This window comes from Desmodus rotundus, chromosome 1 (assembly GCF_022682495.2).
Source record: "Desmodus rotundus isolate HL8 chromosome 1, HLdesRot8A.1, whole genome shotgun sequence".
Classification (NCBI taxonomy): domain Eukaryota; kingdom Metazoa; phylum Chordata; class Mammalia; order Chiroptera; family Phyllostomidae; genus Desmodus; species Desmodus rotundus.
Window position 1 is genome coordinate 2,690,755 of NC_071387.1, and position 20,666 is coordinate 2,711,420.

Genomic DNA, 20,666 nt, shown 5'->3' on the forward strand with positions numbered 1-20,666 from the left:
GGCTCACACAGTCTAGCCCCTCGGTTGCCCAGCCTCGAGGACCCAGCGCAGGCACCGCGATGTCAGGGGCTGACTCAGAAGGCTCTCAATAAGTTAAACGCACAGCTGGCATGTCTTCACAGACCAGAGAGCGAGCACCCCACCCCCTCCATGGGGGTCACCCCAGGACGCCAATGAGATTCCCATGCAGAAGTCCACGTGGCCCTTCAGGACGGGGGGTGGGGCTGAGCAGTGCCCGCCGCCCCAGGTTCCAGGGGAAGATGCAGGCAGAGACAGCGGGCTGGCTGAGCCAGTGCGTGCATTTCCCTTCCGATGTCTCCACATGGTTTGGGCCATTTATCCTGGTGTGGTCCTGCCCTAGAGGACTCCGACGCCACCCAGTGGCCATCCTGGGCATGTCAGTGCCGTCGCTGCGGGAGCAGCTGGTGCCTTTTCCTTCCGTAGGGACACATGTTGTGAGTAACAGCCTTCGGGACTCAAAGCGGGACGGCGCAAAGAGCTGCCTGTCCACTTAGCTGTCACCTGACGCTTTCCTTTCAGGCTCAAAAGTATTGAGTTGGGCCCTGGCCCGTGTGGCTCTGTTGGTTGGGCATCAGCTCACTAAGTAAAACGTCACAGGTTCAATTCCTGGTCAGGGCACGTGCCTGGGTTGTGGGTTCGATTCCCGGTAGGGAGGCCTGCAACAGGCAACCAACCGATGTTTCTCTCTCACATCGATGTTTCTGTCCCTCTCTTTCTCCCTCCCTTCCTCTCCCTCTAAAAATAAAAAATAAAATATTTTTAAAAAAAGTATTGATTCAGTAGGAGCTTCCCTCTCAGCAACTCCAGCGTCCTTCCGGTGCCCGGTGGCTTCTAATGAGTCACTGATTCCTCTGATGGGTAATGGAGAGAGTGAGGGAACCCGTCGCAGGGGAACGGGGCTGAGTCTGATCTGATGGCCGAGCCATCACCTGTGGCATGTCCACGGCCGCCAGGGCCTGGGACCGAGGCTGGGCCCCAGCTCCAGGCTCAGGAGCTGCAACATCTAAGCCACAAAATAGGCCTGATTTTTTTTTCCAAGATAGTGAAAAGTACGGCAACAGGGCAGTCTAAGGGCCACAGGCATGGGACGTCCCTGGAATGGGACGTTCTGGTCATGGCTCCCCCACCCCCCGGGCTGAGAAGCTCAGCTGCAGGGTTTCTGTGGGCACAGGTTTGATAACGAGGTGGGAAGTAAATGGGAACAGAACCTGCCGGGTGCCACAGCCTCTGGCTGAGCAGTGCTGGGCTGTGATGCGGGACAGGAGACTCCTTCCTGGAGCCAGCCCACAGAGGGAGAGGCCACAGTTTGCTAGGAGCCTGTCTGGCCATGGAGGGACTGGCCCCAGGGGCACTGAGCTTGGCAGGCGCCCCAGGCTCTGAGGGAGGCGGGTGAGCCGCCCTCCCCTTGTGCACAAGTGAGGGACACACCCTCCCAGCAACAGCGTGACAGTCGGCCCCATGGGTGTGAGTCTGTTTCTGGTTCTCGCTTCTGCAAAGACTTCTCGACAACTGTGTAACAAGATACATAGCAGGACATGAAATCTGATGGGCCGGTTCCTCTGGTTGTATTGTTTTCAGAATCATTGTAGCTGCTCTAGTTCCGTTGCCTTCCAGGTAAATGTCAGGGTAGTCTCACCTGGGTCCACGAAACCCTTGCTGGGATTTCGATAGGAATGGCACTGACCATGGGTGCCGGTCAGAGGAGAATCGGCGTTTCATCGTTGGAGTCTTGCGGTCAGTGGGCGCTGTGAGTCTCTCCCCCTATTTAGGTTCTGGATTTTTTTTATCAACAGTCCCTGCTCATGCTTCCTTAGCGTTCTGCCTAAGTCTTCCAGTTTTGGGGGGGTTTTTTTTGAGTGATTATAGATTTCATTTTTAATTCCAGTATCCATGCTTTTATTGCTAGTATGTGGAAATGCAATTGATTTTTTGTATGTTTATCCTGGATCCTGCTGCCTTAGTGAACTCACGTATTTGTTCTAGTTTTTTGGGTTTGTTTTTGTGTTTTTTTTGGTAGATTCCTTGGGCTTCTCTACAGACAATCATGCCATCTGCCAGTAGAGATCCTTTACGTCCGCCTTTCGGGTCTGTGTGCCTTTTATTGCTCTCCTTGCCTCCTCGCCCTGGAACTTCCGGGAGGAGGGGGTGAGAGCAGACGTCCTTGCCACGTCCCTGGTCACCCGCCATCGGTCACTGACAAAGCATCCCTCACCCCACTAAGTACAATGTGAACTCTGAGGGTTTGCAGGTGCTCCTATTGAGTCAAGGGGTCCTGCCAATTCCTGTTTTTCTGAGTTTTTATTTGACCGTGCGTGGGTGTTGAGCTGGGTCGAATGCCTTTCCACACTGATAGACAGGGTCACCTGAGTTTCCTTTGTGAGCCCGATGCAGCAGTGGGTTACAGGGGCTGATTTCCCAGCGCTGAGCCAGCCCCGCCTCCCCGGCGCAAGCCCTGCCTGGTCTTGGTGTCCATTTCTTTTTACGTATCACTGAAATCTCTTTGCTGATATTTTGTTACGGATTGTTGTGTCTCCGTTAAGGAGAAACATTAGTCTGTTAAAAAATCTTTGTATGGTTTTGGAATCAGAGTAATATTAGCTTCATAAAATGAGTGGGGAAGGGTCCCCTCCTCCGCTGTTTCTGCACGAGGCCGTGTCAACGTCTCCTCTTTAAACACTCGGTGTAAGTCTCCTGTGACACCATCTGGGCCTGGACATGTCTTTTCGTGGAGTTTTAAAATTAAAAATTTGATTCTTTAAAAATTTGCAGGGCTCTTCAAATTGTCTAATTCATATTGGATGAATTGTAGTGGTTTGTCATTTTTTAAAGATTTTGTTTTATCCATTTTCAGAAAGAGGGGAAGGGAGGGAGAAAGAGAGGGAGAGAAACACCAGTGTTTGAGAAATATTGACCAGTTGCCTCTCGCATGGTCCCAGCTGGGGACCTGGCCCAAAACCCAGGCACGTGCCCTGACCGGGAATCGAACCGGTGACCTTTTGATTTGCGGACGATGCCCAGCCCACTGAGCCACACCAGCCAGGGCAGTTGTTTGTATTTTTTGAGGAATTGGTCCATTTCCTCTAAGTTGTCAAATTTATGGGTAGAGTGCTGTTCGTAGCACTCCCTCACTATTCGTCTGATGCCTGAGGAGTCTGTGCTCACGGCCCCTTCCACTCCTGACATCAGTAATCGTGTCTCCTCTCTCTTTGGCTTTGTCGGTCCTGCTAGGAGTTCCCTTCCCAGGGCCTATGTCTTTCCTTTCTTCCTATGGTCTTCTTGACCGAGACTGTCAGCGAGCTGCTGCATAGGACACCCGACCCTTGTTCTCCGTCTTAGAGGGAAAGCATTCAGTCTCCTACCACTAAGAGTGACGCTGGGTGGTTTAAAAAAATTAATATCCACCCTGGCTGTGGAGCTGGTGTGGCTCAGTGGATTGAGTGCCGGCCTGTGAACCAAAGGGTCGCCAGTTCGATTCCCAGTCTAGGGCACATGCCTGGGTTGTGGGCCAGGTCCCCAGTAGGGGGCGTGTGAGAGGCAACCACACACTGATGTTTCTCTCCCTCTCTTTCTCCCTCCCTTCCCCTCTCTCTAAAAATAAATAAAATATTTTTTAAAATATTACTATCCGTTTAAGGATGTTCCCCTTGTATTCCCAGGCCCATGGTTCCTTCTGGCTGCCTTCCAGCCGAGTGAGAACTTCTGGCCAACAGGTGGAGAGGAGGTGAAACAGGTACCTTTCAGGAGAGAGTGTCAGGGGGACGGTGCCAGGCCCTTGGATGGCTGTGTGTGGCTTTGCCTAGGCGTGGTGACCAGCAGCCTCACAGGTGGTGGCCCGGTGATCGCCTAGATCCTTGAGTGACCCGCCAAGGACGTTTTCCACAAACAGGAAATAAATCTCGGGTGACCGCAGGCCCCGAGATTTCAGGGTGGTTCGTGAATGCAGCATGAGTGGGCCGTGTTGAACGACACTCTTGACGGGTGAAGAGCCCCTCTCCTCAGCGGGAGGCGGTGGTTTTGAAATGGTGGTTAATCCATTAACGGTGCTTAAAGGAGCATTTCTTTCTTAATCAGTGAAGTCATACATTTCTAATATATTTTCTAATATGAAAACATCCTTGATTTTTCAAAGTTCAAACAGTGTACTGCCCTGGCTGGCATGGCTCAGTGGATTGAGTGTCAGCCTGATACAGAAAGGTCGCCGGTTCGATTCCCAGTCAGGGCATGTGCCTGGGTGGCGGGCCAGGTCCCCCGTTGGGGGCGTGCGAACGAAACCGATCGATGTATCTCTCGAACATCCATGTCTCTCCCTCTCTTTCTCCGTCCCTTCCTCTCTTTCTAAAAATTAAGTAATTAATTTTTAAAAATGTGTTGCATCCATTGCTAGATTCAGCCTGCTGATAGATTCTTTAGATATTTGTGTCATTATTCCAAATGGGGGTGGTCCTCCATCACCCTGGCCCAGCAGAGCGTCCTGGGGCGCAGTGTGGGGCGGGAGACCAGCACCCACGGACCGAGAACAGCCGGAAATGTTCTCAACTTCTGCACTTACGGTTCTTCTAAAGGTTTCTTTTTCAGCCCGCATTGGTTATTGATATTTTCCTAAAAATGTATCCATTCCATCTCTATTTTGTAGCTTTAATACTATACACAAGCTATTATGTCTATGCACCTTATATATTTATATGTAACTATACATACGTGTTAAAATATGTGCCTACGTTATCTTGCTACATGTAAATTGTCCTCATTATTTGAAAATCCCTGTTTCTGCTGTGCTGGACCCTTCTTCCACCTGTGATGCTATAAAGTCTCTGAAACGCAAACAGCCTTCCGTTCTGCTTGCCCCTCTCCTGCCCAGTCCCTCCACCGCGGGGAAATCTCTTTTTTCCTATCAGCCCAAGAGGAAATGATGCACTTATAGGCTCAGGGAGTTTGATCTCAAGTCTTCCTTGTAGCAATCGCGAAGATGGCCTTGACGGTCGTGGGGCTGCATTGTGAAGACTGGAGATTTCGATTTGCAAGTAACTTACATGAGTTGTTCTGTGAATATTTAGATGTTTAGGTGAAGTGATGGGTCGGTTTTCATTCCTGGCCCTTTGCGGAGCTTTGGGTTTGGCTGGATTGAAGCTTTAACCCAAGAGCAGCTTCAGGGCCTTCCCAGCGCCTGAAAGCTTCCAGGAGCTTGTAATGATGTGCGCTGACCCTGAACGCACCAAGGTCTGTGATGCAGCGGCCCTGCCCCTGGTCCTGCTCCTAGCTTCCCGCCCCAGTCCCCAGTCCCACACCCGGCGCCAGGAAAGACTCGGACAGACAGGCTTGCTGGTCAGTTTCTTTATTGCTGAAACAGGGAAGGCTCAGAGCCCCAGTCCCAGGCTGGGACCCCGAGGTGCCTGGTGCCAGGAGGAGTGACGTCCAGCAGCCTCCATGGTCTCGGTCCCTCCTGAATCCTCTGACGTGGGAGGTGGGGGGATGTCATCTCTGCAGAGGGGCCAAGGCTCCTGAAATGGACCAGAGACTCCCCTGGGACCCTGTGGGATGGACGCTCACCAGCCCCTCCACACGGGGGGAGCAGGCGCCCCACCTGTGAAAGACAGATCCCCGCCTCAGCCCCACCTTAGGCTGAGCGGCTGTTCAGCCCCACCCCCTGCCACCACCTGCCCTTCCTAACCCCACCTTGGCCCACACCAGGGCCCAGAAGGAGCAGAGGGTGTCAGCGGGAATGGGGCCAGGACACAGGAAAGACAGCCCTGCAGTTCAAGGCCATCCAGAGAGGGGGCGTGTGGCCAGCCTCCAATCACAGCCTCCGGGAGAAACCCCCAGGGGAGACCCCCGGGTTCCCAGGTTCCAGCCATTCCCACGGTGGGGAGGCGGGCGGCAGAGGGGAGTCTGAGGCCCACGCAGACCCCACCCCCATGCCCAGGACGAGGGGGCAGGGCAGCTACGTTACCCAGGAGGCATGTCGGCAGCAGCTCGCCTAGAAACGGCACCTCTCTGCGGGACGAGGGGGAGCAAGGGGAGGTCACAGTTCGGCCACAACACCAGAGGGGTCTGCACCCCCCACCACCCAGGGGCCTCCCGGGAGGCCTGCGGGGAATCGGAGGCCCCCATGGGAGACAGACATTCCCAGAGCTCTCTGACCAGGGGCCGCAGGCCGGGGCTGGTGCTCACCTTCGACCTGGGCCGGGGTGAAGGTGACGGAGGCACGCACAGACAGCAGCTTCACGGCCCTGTTGAACTGCTCCATGACCGCATTGTCAGCCTTCGGGGTCCTGGCTGTGGGGGCAGGGGTCAGTGAGGGGCCACGGGGGCTCACAGGGGGTCTAGGGAGCCAGGGGACCCTTCCCCAGGGACCCTGATCTGGAAGGCCACGCTGACGTCCCCGGATCCACAGAGCTTGGCCCCGCTTCCCAGGAGTGGTCTCCAGGGCTCAGCCCACAGTCCTCCAGGGTCCCTGTTCCCCCTGGACCCAGTCCCCCCTCCTCCTCCCAGGCCGGTGCTTGGGGAAGAGTCTACACGGACCCAGGGGGACAAGGGCCCGGCACCTGGCTGGCCGCTCAGTGGGCCAGGGGACATCTTCCCAGCCCCTCACCCGCGGTCAACTGGGGAGCCCTGGAAGGCCCACGGGCACCGCCTCTGTGACGGTGAAACGGTCGCCTCCGTCATTTTCAGGACACTGGGGTTTAAGGACGTTTTTGTAGCTGACTCTTCTCTGGTGACATCACTGAAACTCTGTTAGCAAAGGCTGCTGGACCCACAGTGACCTCAGCTACTCCAGCCCGGGTCCCCAGCCTGGCCCTTGTCACCAGCCAGCCACAGCCTGAGCCACGGAGGGACCCTGGGGCTGTGCCCTCCCTCTCCCCCTGCCCTCCCGCCTCACTGGCTTGGGGACCCTGGGGCCGGGCACGCACCCAGGTACTGGCAGGTCAGGCTCTGCTTGGCGGGGACAGCAGCAGCAGCGGCCTCCAGGCACAGGAACACGTAGCTCTGATAGTCGGTGTCCAGCACGTGGACCTTGCCCTTCTCCAGGGCCACAGCGGGGGCCACGTTGCCCTTCTCCAGGGCCACAGCGGGGGCCACGTTGCCCTTCTCCAGGGCCACAGCAGGGACCACGTTGTCCTTCTCCAGGGCTGTAGCGGGGGCCACATTGCTTTCCTCCTGGTCTGGAAGAGGGAACAGACGGGCTGTGTTAAGTGGGCTCTTCCTCCACCAGGAGAGGGCATACTGGTCGCTCTCCAGGCAGGGCCACAGGGTGAGGACCGGGACTGACTCTGCACCCCGACACCCCTCGGCCTTTCCTCAGACTGGTCCCCGGGCACAGGGGCCTGGTCGCCCCGGCCTGAGCTGCCCGCTGCCTGCAGAACTGGAGCTCAGTCATCATCACTCAGGCCACGCCATCCCTGCATCCTGGGACCCAGGGTGGTTAGGGGTGGGGTTCCCTTGTGCACCCCGAGGTGAGACCCGCCACCACCGAGGGAGGGAGGACGGGCCTGCCCAGGAGACTTGGTCCCCGCCGATGGCGGCCACCCTGAAGCCAGCACATACTGTTGATCTGGAAGGAGGCAGGGACCTCGGTTTTCTCTGCGAATATCTTCCTCTCCACACAGCTGCCGTCCTCCCTGGAAGACAGTGTCCCCTGAGCCACAGTGTCCCCTGGGCCGCTGCGCAGACTCTTTGGCCATCAAGCCCAGCCAAGGGGCTGGGAGAGGTAGGTGCCAGGCTCCAGGAGCGCCCCGGAGGAGGGGCAGTCTGGGTCTCGGGGGCTGGCTGCCTATCCAGGCTGCACTCCCTGTCACCTCCAACAGCTGCAGGTGACCAGGTTCCTGAGGGCTCATTGGAGCCAGAGACAAGGGCTGGCACGGCCCCGAACCATGGTCTGCTGCATCCGCTGGCAGTTGTGGGGTCTGAGCTGTCACCGCCCCCCACCCCACCCCGCTCTCTCTGGCACCCCCACTCCCTCTCCAGGGGCAGAAGGGGCCGTGGCAGGTGCTCTAGGCCCTGACCCCAGCCGCAGCTCGCCAGCGGCCTCCTCACGGACCTCTCCCCACACTGACCCTGGTCCCTCTGTGTGGTCGGCCTGTGGGCCCAGAGCCTGGGGCCAGTCCCATCAGGAGCCCTGCCCGCCCCCCAGCAGCCGGGCCCACCCACCATCTGCGCACGGTGATCTCCAGGCCGTTCTGGGCGGTGGGCCTCAGCTCCTTGACGTACAGCCTCAGAGGGGTGCTCTCAGTGTTCAGCAGGGCGGGGTCGCTGGCCACCAGGGCCATGGGGTACCATGTCCCAGCCACCTAGGGAGGGCCAGGTTGCTCTGAGGGCAGGTAGGGGACCCCAGTCCCATGGTGGGGTCACTCTGTCCCTCCCCATCCAGGCCAGGCCCAGTCCTACCCATTTCCAACTCCCTGAAGGCAGCCTGCCGAGGAGGGGCTGGATTTTGGGGGTACCTGCTGACCCCCTGCCTGGGCCTGCTGTGGGATACCTTCCCTGCTGTGCTGTGGAATGTTCTACTTGAACTCAGCTGAGCCCAAAGAAGGACCTAGAGAACCCCCCTCTATGAGTGAGGGCAGAAGGTTGGATCTTGGGGAGACGTGGTTAGAGATGGGAACTTGAGGGCACAGAGGGACCTTGTGGGGCAAACCGTGTCCCCAGATTTCATGGTTGTTGAAACCCTGACCTAACCCTCAGACCACGGCTATTTGGATGAGGGGCTTTAAAGCGGTGAGGAAGTTCCAGCAAGGTTGCTGGGGGGCCCTGACCCCTCCGCACTGGCGACCTTGTAAGAGGAGGAGATGCTGACGGACATACAGACGTACAGAGAAGAGGCCGAGTGAGGACGCAGGGAAAGGACGGCCATCTGCAAGTCCAGGGGCGAGCCAGGAGGAGCCAGCCCTGCCCACCCCTGGGTCTCGGGTGTCTGGCACCGGGACATGAGACAATGAACGTCTGTGGTTCAAGCCGCCGTCCCTGCGCTTTGTGGCCCCAGCAAAGTCCCACAGACCCCAGATGTCACAGCCTCCTCTGACTCCTGAGGCCCCACAGCTCACCACCCACCCCAGCCACCCAGGCAGAGTGCCCCTTGTCCCCAAACCTTCTGGACGTCCAGGACCTTCCCAGTCTGAGGGACAAAGATGTCCTGGTTGCCACACGCCAGGGCCACGCACACGGCCAGCAGGAGACACCTCATGGCTGCAGCTGCTGTAGGCACGTCTGAGCTCAGGAATGTGGAGGCCGAGGCAGCGGGCTCGGGGCCTTATATAGGAGCACCACTCGGGCCGCCTGCCATGGGTTCCCCGAATCCTCGAGGCTCCTCCTCTGCCCTCGGGTGGCTTCCTCAGCTGGGACAATAGGAGATCTTCTTCCCCTGTGTCCAAACAGGAAGGTCCCCTGTGTCCCAGGGCCTGAAGAGTTCCTGGTAGAACCCAGAAAGAAAGGGTCAGGCGTGGGGGCCCGAGCTGGCCGCCAGTGCCAGGGACACTTCCTGGGTCAGGCCCTGGACAGTGACAGGTCAGAGCCAGCACTGAGGACAGCTGTGTCCAGGAGGGTGCGGCCCCTGGCCCTGGGTCCCTGGACATCTGGTCAGGGTGGCGGTTTGCCCACTCCCTTCACCCCCACCCCAGCTCCTGGAAAGGCTGCAGCCCCTTCCTGGTTCCCTCCTGGTTCTGCTTTTCTCTCCTGCACAGCCTGCGGCTGGGGCCTTGGGTGGCACCCCACCCACTGTGGGAGTGGACGGTGAAGTGGGGTTCAGGTATAGCCCTCAGGTGGGCCTGGCCCTAGGGAGCACCCTGAATGCGTTTGCAGCTAATAGTAATAATAATGGTGTCAACAAGGACAGTGAGGGTCACAGAATCGCCTGGGTCACCCAGATGGGAAGTGGCCTGGCCACCGGCGGGGCGGGCGGCGGGGCTGGCACGGCCGCTGTCGTGTGTGGGGGAGTGAGAGCCACGTGTCCTGGACTCCCGGCCTCGCGCTTTAATCCATGGAAGCCCTGGTCCCGCCCCCGTGAGCCAAGGACCGGACGAGGCCGTGAGCCGCTCGCGAGCTGGCGTGTGCTGGCTCCCAGGGGACCCTGACTGGTGTGGAGGGGACTGAGCGAGTCACAGACAGACGAGTCTCGCTGATTCCATGTTGGCAAACAGCGGATTCCACGGTGGGGACGTGCGTGCCCTGTGCCCTGTGTGAAGGGGGCGCGAAGGCCATCGCTTGTCATCCCACATGGTTAACTTGCTCGTCTCGGGGGCAGGTAGGCGTGGGGGAGCAGCAAGGAGGGGGCACAGCTGCTCCAGGCTGTCCTAAAGAGGAGTCTCCTGTCTCCTGGAGGTAGGGGCCCTGGCCGGTGGGACCCTGGGGGTCCCCAGGGCACTCTGAGGCCTTGCCACCCACCTGTCATCGTCAGCATCTCCTAGACTAGATGTGCTTTGCTGTCCGTCCCTGGCTTCTTTCCCACAGAGGCCATTTAACACGGTGCCCAGTAAATGCCCACCGCAGGAGACATGACCCCAGGATGCCCCAATACCCTTTCATGAGGGGGAGGAGGGGGCTCAGGCAGCCCCAGCCCATCAGCTGGCTCAGGCGTGGTTCCCCTTCCTCACGGTGACCGAGACCCACAGCCTGAGCTTCTCAGTGGGGCCGGTGCCTGTCCCAGTGCGGGCACCCCCAGCTCAGACGGGCGGTTCCTGAGTCTGATGAAACTCTGTGGGAAGTTGAAGCAAAGTGAGGTGGGGGAGGCAAGGAAACGCAGCCAGTGACACTCAGTCAAAAGACCTGAGGTGGCCCGAGGAGATAAACCTCCCAGCACCCACCACAGTCAGCAGGCACTGGACACAGTGACCCTCTGGCCCCCTGTCCAGACTATCTCCTGTGACTCTGGGAACTGGTCTCTGAGCTCGGTTTTCCCTCGGTTTTCCCGGTGTGCACATCTTAACAAGAGCAGCGCAGCGGGCTGGTGTCGCCCGAAAACTCACGTCCACCCGGAACCTCAGGGGGTGGCTGTCAGTTCAGATGAGGCCACACTATAGTAAGGTGGCCCTAGTCTAATTCTAGTGTCCTTGTAAGTGAAAACAGGGGACACAGAGAAAAGACCGTGTGACGATGAAGGTGGATATGCAAGCGATGTGACCGCGAGCCAGGGAGCGCCTGAAGCCGCCAGGAGCTGGGACAGGCAGGAAGGACCTTGTCCTAGAGCCTGGGACACCTTGATTGTGGACTTCTGGCCTCAGAACTGGGCGGGAGTGAATTCCTGCTGTTAGAAGCCTCCGCCCCATCCCCGTGTGTGGTCCTTTGCTATGGTGGCCCCAGGACCCCAGCACAGGCCGCTTGGCAGGGGTCCACGGTGCCCCGGCTGTCAGAGACCACCCAGCAGGGTCACGTGGAGCAGGGGCAGGTCCGCCAGGAAAAGCAGACGTCCTGTCTGCTGGAGAGCTGGGGAGACGCTGGCTGCCCCCACTTCCTGCAAGCATTCTCAGCCGCCCTGCTGTGCACCTGCCAGCAGTGACCATGACCTCTCAGGCCACACCTAGTCACTGTTTCCGGGAGTGAAGTTCTACAGAATTTCCTTTGTTCTTTCCTAAGAACAAAGGAAAACAAGCAACCGCTGGCCTTGGGCCGTGGCACTGTGAAGTGTGGGAGGGACGTTGAACACTGATTGCGACCCAGTGATGGGACCTGGGAGGGGACCTGGCCCAACCGTCACACAGCCCCATCCCTTCCCCCAGGACCCCTTGCACCTTAGAACTGGGTGGGGGTCAGGCTTGTATTAAGTTGAAGAGGCAGGAAGTTACTTTCCTTGGGGTTGGGAAGCCTCGGGCTTTGACTCAGCTGGGAATGCCACGACTCCCGGGCCCACTGCCTGCAGCCGTGAGCCAAGGACCGGGCAGCAGCAGCGTGGATTCAGGAGCATTGTTCTGTTCTGTGGTCATCACAGGGTGTCCCCAGCACCAGGGCCCCCAAGCTCAGGGACCATCGTGCTTGCTGTCCCTCTAGGGGGCACACCTTCTCCCCATGGGGGCTCGTCCCCACGCAAACCGATTCTTAACCCTTCCCCATGCCACTGCCGTGCCCTATGCCCCAGAAGCACCCTTATCACAGCAGACAAAATACCACAGAACACACCAGCACTCCCAGATGTCCCTGCAAAAGGACTGCCTCTCCCCACCATGCTCCTGTCGCCACGGAAGACAGCAGGGCGGTTCCTGCCAAAAGCAACAAAACAGCCCCGTGACCCGGCAATCCCACCCCAGGGTGGGCACCCAAAGAACTGTTCACAAGTCTGGAGGGGACGTTGGCAACCCCACGTTGGTCGTGGCATTCTTCCCAACGGCCGGAAGCTGGGCGTGGCATAGTGTCCATCGGTGGCCGAATGGAGAAACCAAGTGTGGGCCATCCATACAATGGGACATTGTTCAGCCTTGACACCTGCTCCAACGCGGATAAACCTGCAGGACATCGTGCTGCACGGAAGAAGCCAGCACAGAGGGACAGATTCCACGTGACCCCACTCCCCCCCAGGTCCCTGGAGGGGGCAGCTCCACAGAGGCACGGCAGCTGCCACGTCTAACAGCTGGGTGTGGGTCTTCAGCACGTTTTTCCTCCCACCCCTCTCAGGGAGTAGAGCTGTGATAAAGGTTTCCCGTTACTGCCTGTGTTCTGAGCTCTGGGTCAGCCGGGCTGGCGGGCTGGGCTGGGCTTTCTCCACAGGGCTGTGTTTTCTCTGTTCCTCCCAATGCCGGGACATTCCAATGATGCCAGCCATTGCACGCTCGCCTTCTTGGGTTCTGGGTAACACTGTATCCCTGTAAATGTTTTTGACCTTGTCCTGGGGCACTGTTACACCAGCTGGAAACAATTGGTTTTAGTTTTCGGGTCTCAAGGGCGCGAGCTGTGCTGGGGATCAAGATGGCGAAGCCGCCGTGTGGAGGAGACCCCGGCCCCAGCTGGGGAGCAGAGAGCAGCGGGGGATGGGACGGGCCCGGGGACAGGAGGAAGCTACGGGAGGGAGGTATGATGCTGTGACTGGCAGTAATACGTATACAGTGGTGGGCAAAAGTAGCTTTCAGGTGTTCATATGGAAAATCATACACTAATTAATAAACAGTAGTACAGGAGTAAACTGGGTTCCACACTCACAACTGTGAACCTACTTTCACCCGCCTGTACACAGGGCTTCTCCCGTTCCTAAAACCCTTGGAATCTCCTAAGTGCTAAGACTGATAAAAGTACCTTAATATGCCTGCCATGCCCCTCCCCACCACCCTAGGCTTTTGTTCATGAGCCACCAGGAAAGCTGCCAAGGACAGGGGTGGGCCCCTAAGGGAACCAACCCTGTGATTGCCCCACCCCCACCTCTGAGGTTGAGCTGAGACACCCGTGGCCGGTGATTTAATCAGTGTTGACTGTGTAAGGAAGCCGCCATCAAACGCAAAAAGGACAGGCTGGGGGAGCTTGTGGTTGGTGAATATGTGGAGACTGGGGGACAGTGGGGGCCCCAGGGAGGGCACAGAGCCTCCCCACATCCCTTGTCCTGCTCATGTCCCCTGTCTGGTCGCTCCGCGGTGACATTCTTTATAATAAACCAGAGATCCAGGACCTAAAATGCCTCCTGGACTTCTGCCAGCCACGCTAGTGACTCGACCCCCAGGGGGCGCTGTCAGAACCTTCAAACTACACTGGATGGCTCAGGTGCCCAGGTGACAACCTGGCCTCGTGATTGGCATCCAAGTGGGGGTGCCTGAGCCCCTATCCTGCGGGACCTGGGACGGGGGCTTTCTCGGTGACTGAAAGGAAATGGATGTTGTGGGGCGGGTGGTGAGTTCCGTGGGACCCGGTCAACCCTGCTGGTGGATGGCGTGGTCCGGATCGACTTTTACGTCGGGGTTCGCTCTCCCACACGTGACTTGCTCGGAGTGGCAGCTGGGACCCCTCCTCTGACCTCACACCTGTGCTTCCTCGGAGCCCCCCTCCCCCCAGCCTCTGTGCCACCTGTGCTGGAGCCCCTGGGTGTGCTGGGCTCGCGGCACCGCGCTGTCTCCCTGGGGGCCAGCCCGTCTGCCTCGGTGAGAAGGCCCTCCCCGGAGTAATTTTCTTTGCTCGGAGGTCTGCTTTACAGGGTGTTAGAGCGACTACGCCTGCCTCCATCTCGGTAACGCGTGCCTGGCCTGGCTTTCCATCCCCTACCTCCAACCCACCTGGGCGAGTGAATTGGCAGTCCGAGCTCTGCCCCCTGCCCCATGAGCCCTGAATTTCTGTCCCTGTATTCGCAGTTTGGTCACCTCCATTTGGCTCTTTCACGCCCCTTTAACTTCTGGGCTGAGCATCTCTGCGTGGTGTCGGTTTCGGGCGTTTCGGGTGAAGCGATGTGGCAGAGGTTGCTTTGAAGTCCGCGGCAGAGGACTGGCCTCGTCCTTCCTCACTCCTGCCCTGCATTTCTGGGTTCCGGGCCTGGCGGGCGATTTTCAGCGGTGGCCCTGATGTTTTGCTGGGTTACGCCAGGAGACTCTGGGTGCTGTGTGAGCTTTCTGTCGTCACAGCAGTCTCCCCGTGCAGGTCCAGCACGTGGTCCCGGCTCACTTTTGTGGGCTGTGGTTCTGGCAACAGTCCGCTGCCCAGAGCCTTTGTGGCGCCGTTTGGACGGCGGGTGCTGCCGAGGGCCAGCAGGGGTTCTCCCGCCCGGCAGTTGGGTGGCCTCGATGCCCAGTGCGGAGGAGTGCCTCTGGCCGGGACCCCCAGGGCAGTGTGTCCCCGAGGCTCACTGTGGGAGGCGCCCCGTGGACGGCCCTGCCTGGGCCAGGGGCTCACTTGGCATTGCCAGGAGGAGAGTGAGCCACCCTGGCTGCCTCCTGTTGCCGGACTGGTGTCAGGAAGCACCAGACCCGGTCGCCAGTGTGTCCTAAGTGGGGAGCACGACAGCCTGCTGTTCTGCTGCTGTCAGCGTTTGGAACTGTGCTGAGCTGGGGCAGGCGTGTCTACACTGTCCCGCCCGGGTGGGAAGTCCAACTGCCCAGTCTCACTGGGGAACTTCCTGACTTGTAGGCTCAGCCGGAGGTGGTGTCGCTGGCTCAGAGCTGAGGGCAGCAGTGGCAGGGGCGCCCAGAGGACGCCCTGCATCCTGCATGCCTCCCAGGTTGGCCCTGTGTCTGGGACACTGGAGGCTGGGTCACTCTGTGGACCGCCTAGCAGGTGGTGGGGCACAGCTGGCAGCCACCCCTGCTGTGTGACCCAGGGTGCAGGTGGCTCCTCCCGCCCCTCCTCACACACAACTCCGAGACTTCAGTGCGCTCAGAGAACAAACAGACCCAGGGACACCCAGCAAGCCGGTGACACCTGTCCTGACCGCAGCACCCACCCACTGACCGCCATGCCAGGGAGCATCTGGGATGACCGGGGCTCAGAGGGGAGTCGGATCTGCACCCAACACTGCCCTCCACTCTCCCAGAAATGAGCTCGATGGCTTCCTACCCACCTGGGGCCGGACTCTGTCCTCCCCCCTGCCCACCACTTTGGTCCCCACAGCGGGGACCTGGGCATGCTCCCTTTGGAGGGGTGTTTGCCCGGCGCAGAGAAGAAGCGGCCTGGGTGCTCAGCCAGCCCTACCTCTGACCCAGCGGGTGCCCTGGGGCTGTGTGACTGAGCCCTGAACACGCTGAGACAGAGGGACAGTGAGCGACCAACACCCCCAAGGGGCAGCTGTTCCTTGTGCCCCTTCCTCTCCCGGGCAGGGGTCAGCTCTGCAGCTGCGGACCTGACCCCCTGCCCATCCAGACTGACCTCTGTGGGCCCCACAGGGCAGGCTGCGCCCCACCCTGCAGGGAGGGCAGGAAGGGCAGGAGGTGCTCACAGCCTCCTGACGGCCCTTTTCTCAGCGATGTAAATGAAAAGCGGTGAGTTTCAAGTGTGCTGCCCTGCGGGTGGACAGGCTCCCACAGGCCTGTGTGACAGGTGTGCTCACACTGTGACCGGACGTCGCGCCCAGCAATCCCTCCACAGGGGCAGGCCAGGCTGCGCCGCCCCCACCTTGGGCTCAGGGCTGGGCCTGGCCCTGCAGCGGCACCGCCCGTGCCGGCCCCACACCCGCACTAGCTCCTCATCCCACACCCGGCGCCAGGAAAGACTCGGACAGACAGGCTTGCTGGTCAGTTTCTTTATTGCTGAAACAGGGAAGGCTCAGAGCCCCAGTCCCAGGCTGGGACCCCGAGGTGCCTGGTGCCAGGAGGAGTGACGTCCAGCAGCCTCCATGGTCTCGGTCCCTCCTGAATCCTCTGACGTGGGAGGTGGGGGGATGTCATCTCTGCAGAGGGGCCAAGGCTCCTGAAATGGACCAGAGACTCCCCTGGGACCCTGTGGGATGGACGCTCACCAGCCCCTCCACACGGGAGGAGCAGGCGCCCCACCTGTGAAAGACAGAGCCCCGCCTCCGCCCCGCCTCAGGCTGAGTGGCTGTTCAGCCCCACCCCCTGCCACCACCTGCCCTTCCTAACCCCACCTTGGCCCACACCAGGGCCCAGAAGGAGCAGAGGGTGTCAGCGGGAATGGGGCCAGGGCACAGAAAAGACAGCCCTGCAGTTCAAGGCCATCCAGAGAGGGGGCGTGTGGCCAGCCTCCAATCACAGCCTCCGGGAGAAACCCCCAGGGGAGACCCCCGGGTTCCCAGGTTCCAGCCATTCCCACGGTGGGGAGGCGGGCGGCAGAGGGGAGTCTGAGGCCCACGCAGACCCCACCCCCATGCCCAGGACGAGGGGGCAGGGCAGCTACGTTACCCAGGAGGCAGGTCGGCAGCAGCTCGCCTAGAAACGGCACCTCTCTGCGGGACGAGGGGGAGCAAGGGGAGGTCACAGTTCGGCCACAACACCAGAGGGGTCTGCACCCCCCACCGCCCAGGGGCCTCCCGGGAGGCCTGCGGGGAATCGGAGGCCCCCATGGGAGACAGACATTCCCAGAGCTCTCTGACCAGGGGCCGCAGGCCGGGGCTGGTGCTCACCTTCGACCTGGGCCGGGGTGAAGGTGACGGAGGCACGCACAGACAGCAGCTTCACGGCCCTGTTGAACTGCTCCATGACCGCATTGTCAGCCTTCGGGGTCCTGGCTGTGGGGGCAGGGGTCAGTGAGGGGCCACGGGGGCTCACAGGGGGTCTAGGGAGCCAGGGGACCCTTCCCCAGGGACCCTGATCTGGAAGGCCACGCTGACGTCCCCGGATCCACAGAGCTTGGCCCCGCTTCCCAGGGGTGGTCTCCAGGGCTCAGCCCACAGTCCTCCAGGGTCCCTGTTCCCCCTGGACCCAGTCCCCCCTCCTCCTCCCAGGCCGGTGCTTGGGGAAGAGTCTACACGGACCCAGGGGGACAAGGGCCTGGCACCCGGCTGGCCGCTCAGTGGGCCAGGGGACATCTTCCCAGCCCCTCACCCGTGGTCAACTGGGGAGCCCTGGAAGGCCCACGGGCACCGCCTCTGTGACGGTGAAACGGTCGCCTCCGTCATTTTCAGGACACTGGGGTTTAAGGACGTTTTTGTAGCTGACTCTTCTCTGGTGACATCACTGAAACTCTCTGTTAGCAAAGGCTGCTGGACCCACAGTGACCTCAGCTACTCCAGCCCGGGTCCCCAGCCTGGCCCTTGTCACCAGCCAGCCACAGCCTGAGCCACGGAGGGACCCTGGGGCTGTGCCCTCCCTCTCCCCCTGCCCTCCCGCCTCACTGGCTTGGGGACCCTGGGGCCGGGCACGCACCCAGGTACTGGCAGGTCAGGCTCTGCTTGGCGGGGACGGCAGCAGCAGCAGCCTCCAGGCACAGGAACACGTAGTTCTGGTAGTCGGTGTCCAGCACGTGGACCTTGCCCTTCTCCAGGGCCACAGCGGGGGCCACGTTGCCCTTCTCCAGGGCCACAGCAGGGACCACGTTGCCCTTCTCCAGGGCTGCAGCGGGGGCCACATTGCTTTCCTCCTGGTCTGGAAGAGGGAACAGACGGGCTGTGTTAAGTGGGCTCTTCCTCCACCAGGAGAGGGCATACTGGTCGCTCTCCAGGCAGGGCCACAGGGTGAGGACCGGGACTGACTCTGCACCCCGACACCCCTCGGCCTTCCCCCAGACTGGTCCCTGGGCACAGGGGCCTGGTCGCCCCGGCCTGAGCTGCCTGCTGCCTGCAGAACTGGAGCTCAGTCATCATCACTCAGGCCACTCCATCCCTGTGTCCTGGGACCAAGGGTGGTTAGGGGTGGGGTTCCCCTGTGCACCCTGAGGTGAGACCCGCCACCACCGAGGGAGGGAGGGAGGGAGGATGGGCCTGCCCAGGAGACTGGGTCCCCGCCGATGGCGGCCACCCTAAAGCCAGCACATACTGTTGATCTGGAAGGAGGCAGGGACCTCAGTTTTCTCTGCGAATACCTTCCTCTCCACACAGCTGCCGTCCTCCCTGGAAGACAGTGTCCCCTGAGCCACAGTGTCCCCTGGGCCGCTGCGCAGACTCTTTGGCCATCAAGCCCAGCCAAGGGGCTGGGAGAGGTAGGTGCCAGGCTCCAGGAGGGCCCCGGAGGAGGGGCGGTCTGGGCCTCGGGGGCTGGCTGCCTATCCAGGCTGCACTCCCTGTCACCTCCAACAGCTGCAGGTGACCAGGTTCCTGAGGGCTCATTGGAGCCAGAGACAAGGGCCGGCACGGCCCCGAACCATGGTCTGCTGCATCTGCTGGCAGTTGTGGGGTCTGAGCTGTCACCACCCCCCACCCCACCCCGCTCTCTCTGGCACCCCCACTCCCACTCCAGGGGCAGAAGGGGCCGTGGCAGGTGCTCTAGGCCCTGACCCCAGCCGCAGCTCGCCAGCGGCCTCCTCACGGACCTCTCCCCACACTGACCCTGGTCCCTCTGTGTGGTCGGCCTGTGGGCCCAGAGCCTGGGGCCAGTCCCATCAGGAGCCCTGCCCGCCCCCCAGCAGCCGGGCCCACCCACCATCTGCGCACGGTGATCTCCAGGCCGTTCTGGGCGGTGGGCCTCAGCTCCTTGACGTACAGCCTCAGAGGGGTGCTCTCAGTGTTCAGCAGGGCGGGGTCGCTGGCCACCAGGGCCATGGGGTACCATGTCCCAGCCACCTAGGGAGGGCCAGGTTGCTCTGGGGGTGGGGAGTGGACCCCAGCCCCTTGGCAGGGCAGGGCGGGCACTCCGTCCCTCCCAGTCCAGAGCAGGCCCGTCTCAGTGGCGGATCTGTTAGCACGGGTGCCCTCTGCTCTCCGCCACACGCTGGGCTGTAGCATCTCCCACACTTGAAACAACACCTTCTGCTAACTCAGCGGCTTTAAAGTCCAGAGTCTGAGTGACCTGGAACCCTTTGGTCCTTGAGAAACCACACGAGCCACCCAAGGACAGCGAGGGTCCTCACCTCACAGCCTCTCTCTCTCCTGAGGCCCCGTGTCCCTGCCCACCTCACTGCTCCCCACCCTCCCCAGCCACCCAGGCAGAGTGCCCCTGTCCCCAAACCTTCTGGACGTCCAGGTTCGCCCTAGTCTGAGGGACATAAATGCCCTGGGCGCCACACGCCAGGGCCACGCACACGGCCAGCAGGAGACACCTCATGGCTGCAGCTACCGTAGGCACGTCTGAGCTCAGGAAGGCAGATGCTGAGGCGGCGGGTGCGAGGCCTTATATCGGGGTACCGTGCGGGCCGCCTGCCATGGGTTCCCGGAATCCTGGAGGCTCTTCCTCTGCCCGCAGGTGGCTTCCTGGACTGGAACAATAGGAGGTCTTCTTCCCTCCAGATCAGAACAGCAAGGTTCCCTGTGTCCCCGAGAGTTCCTGGTAGGGTTCAGGACACTTCCCGGGTGGGGCTCTGGACAGGGACAACCTGACCTCGTTTCTGTCCCCTGGCCGCGCCCCGCCCCCCCCCCCCAGCACCACTGATTTCAGGAACAGGAACGAGGACAGCAACTTCATCCAAAAAGCTGGGCGTCACGCGGCGTGTCCGAGAGGTCTTGACCTCTTCACCCCGAAACCCTCCCTGAACCTCACCTCCTCTTGTGTGTTCCCATCATATTTCCCTGGTCCTGGGCCTCACAGACACTTAGCGGGAAAAATAACTGAAATACCCTGGTGACCGGCCCCTCCCCCACCCCGACAAGCGCAGCCTCCAGAGGGAAGTCCAAGTGCAAATTACTCTCTAGCATGTGACTCCATCTTGGTGTCGCCCACGATTGAGGGAGTAGTTCTTACTCAGGGCTCGTTGAAATCCCTCAAGAGGGGAGTTTTCGAGGGTGATGCTTACGGGGTGCACCCCCAGCCACAAAGCAGGGACCCGCCTCTGCCACCGTGGGCAGAGAGACCACCGGAGGACCAGGGTGAGTGGGAAGTGGGAAGTGGGGCCGGGGCAGGTGGCTGGGTTCACAGTACCCCCAGCAGAGAAGACAGGGAGGGCTGCCTGGGGGCACCACCAAAGCACCCAACGGCTGGTGGGGAGCTGGTCACAGCTGCAGCCCAGCACAGGTCCACGGGGTGCTTCCACCTTTCTCTCTTCCTGAGTATTCAAGAGGCCCCGTGATTTTTTTTAATCCTCGCTCGAGGGTATTTGTTTTCACTGCTCAATTCTCCACGTACTCACTCAAACACCAAGGAGGGAGGGGAGTGTCTGCCCTTATTTTCCACGGGGAAATGGAAATCCACTCTGATTTCCGACTTGTGTTGGTCCTG

General features: G+C 60.4%; 2 protein-coding genes across 2 annotated transcripts; both read right to left on the reverse strand.

Annotated features, from left to right (window-relative positions):
• Positions 1–5,981: 5,981 nt before the first annotated feature.
• LOC112306218 (beta-lactoglobulin) lies at positions 5,982–9,324 on the reverse strand. Its single transcript, XM_045196897.2, has 6 exons — positions 9,104–9,324; positions 8,167–8,306; positions 7,564–7,637; positions 6,930–7,181; positions 6,190–6,294; positions 5,982–6,012 (listed from the first exon to the last, which is right to left on the reverse strand). Exons 1-6 carry the CDS (start codon positions 9,197–9,199, stop codon positions 5,996–5,998), a joined length of 684 nt encoding a protein of 227 aa, XP_045052832.2. The 5' UTR covers positions 9,200–9,324; the 3' UTR covers positions 5,982–5,995.
• Positions 9,325–16,144: 6,820 nt separating this feature from the next.
• On the reverse strand, positions 16,145–18,625 carry PAEP (beta-lactoglobulin-1). Its single transcript, XM_071221882.1, has 6 exons — positions 18,587–18,625; positions 18,336–18,462; positions 17,727–17,945; positions 16,985–17,089; positions 16,764–16,807; positions 16,145–16,314 (listed from the first exon to the last, which is right to left on the reverse strand). Exons 1-5 carry the CDS (start codon positions 18,623–18,625, stop codon positions 16,791–16,793), a joined length of 507 nt encoding a protein of 168 aa, XP_071077983.1. The 3' UTR covers positions 16,145–16,314; positions 16,764–16,790.
• Between the last annotated feature and the right edge of the window lie 2,041 nt (positions 18,626–20,666).

What these genes read in the sequence shown, in the direction of transcription:
- LOC112306218 (XM_045196897.2), bottom strand. Translation starts at nt 9,199, where the DNA reads ATGAGGTGTCTCCTGCTGGCCGTGTGCGTGGCCCTGGCGTGTGGCAAC. An exon ending in GAGATCACCGTGCGCAGATG is followed by an intron (nt 7,638 to 8,166) that starts GTGGGTGGGCCC and finishes ACTGTCTTCCAG; the next exon opens with GGAGGACGGCAGCTGTGTGG. An exon ending in CCTGACCTGCCAGTACCTGG is followed by an intron (nt 6,295 to 6,929) that starts GTGCGTGCCCGG and finishes CTGCCCCCACAG; the next exon opens with CCAGGACCCCGAAGGCTGAC.
- PAEP (XM_071221882.1), bottom strand. Translation starts at nt 18,625, where the DNA reads ATGAGCCCTCAGGAACCTGGTCACCTGCAGCTGTTGGAG. An exon ending in GTCACCTGCAGCTGTTGGAG is followed by an intron (nt 18,463 to 18,586) that starts GTGACAGGGAGT and finishes TGATGGCCAAAG; the next exon opens with AGTCTGCGCAGCGGCCCAGG. An exon ending in TGCCTCCTTCCAGATCAACA is followed by an intron (nt 17,946 to 18,335) that starts GTATGTGCTGGC and finishes TCCCTCTTCCAG; the next exon opens with ACCAGGAGGAAAGCAATGTG.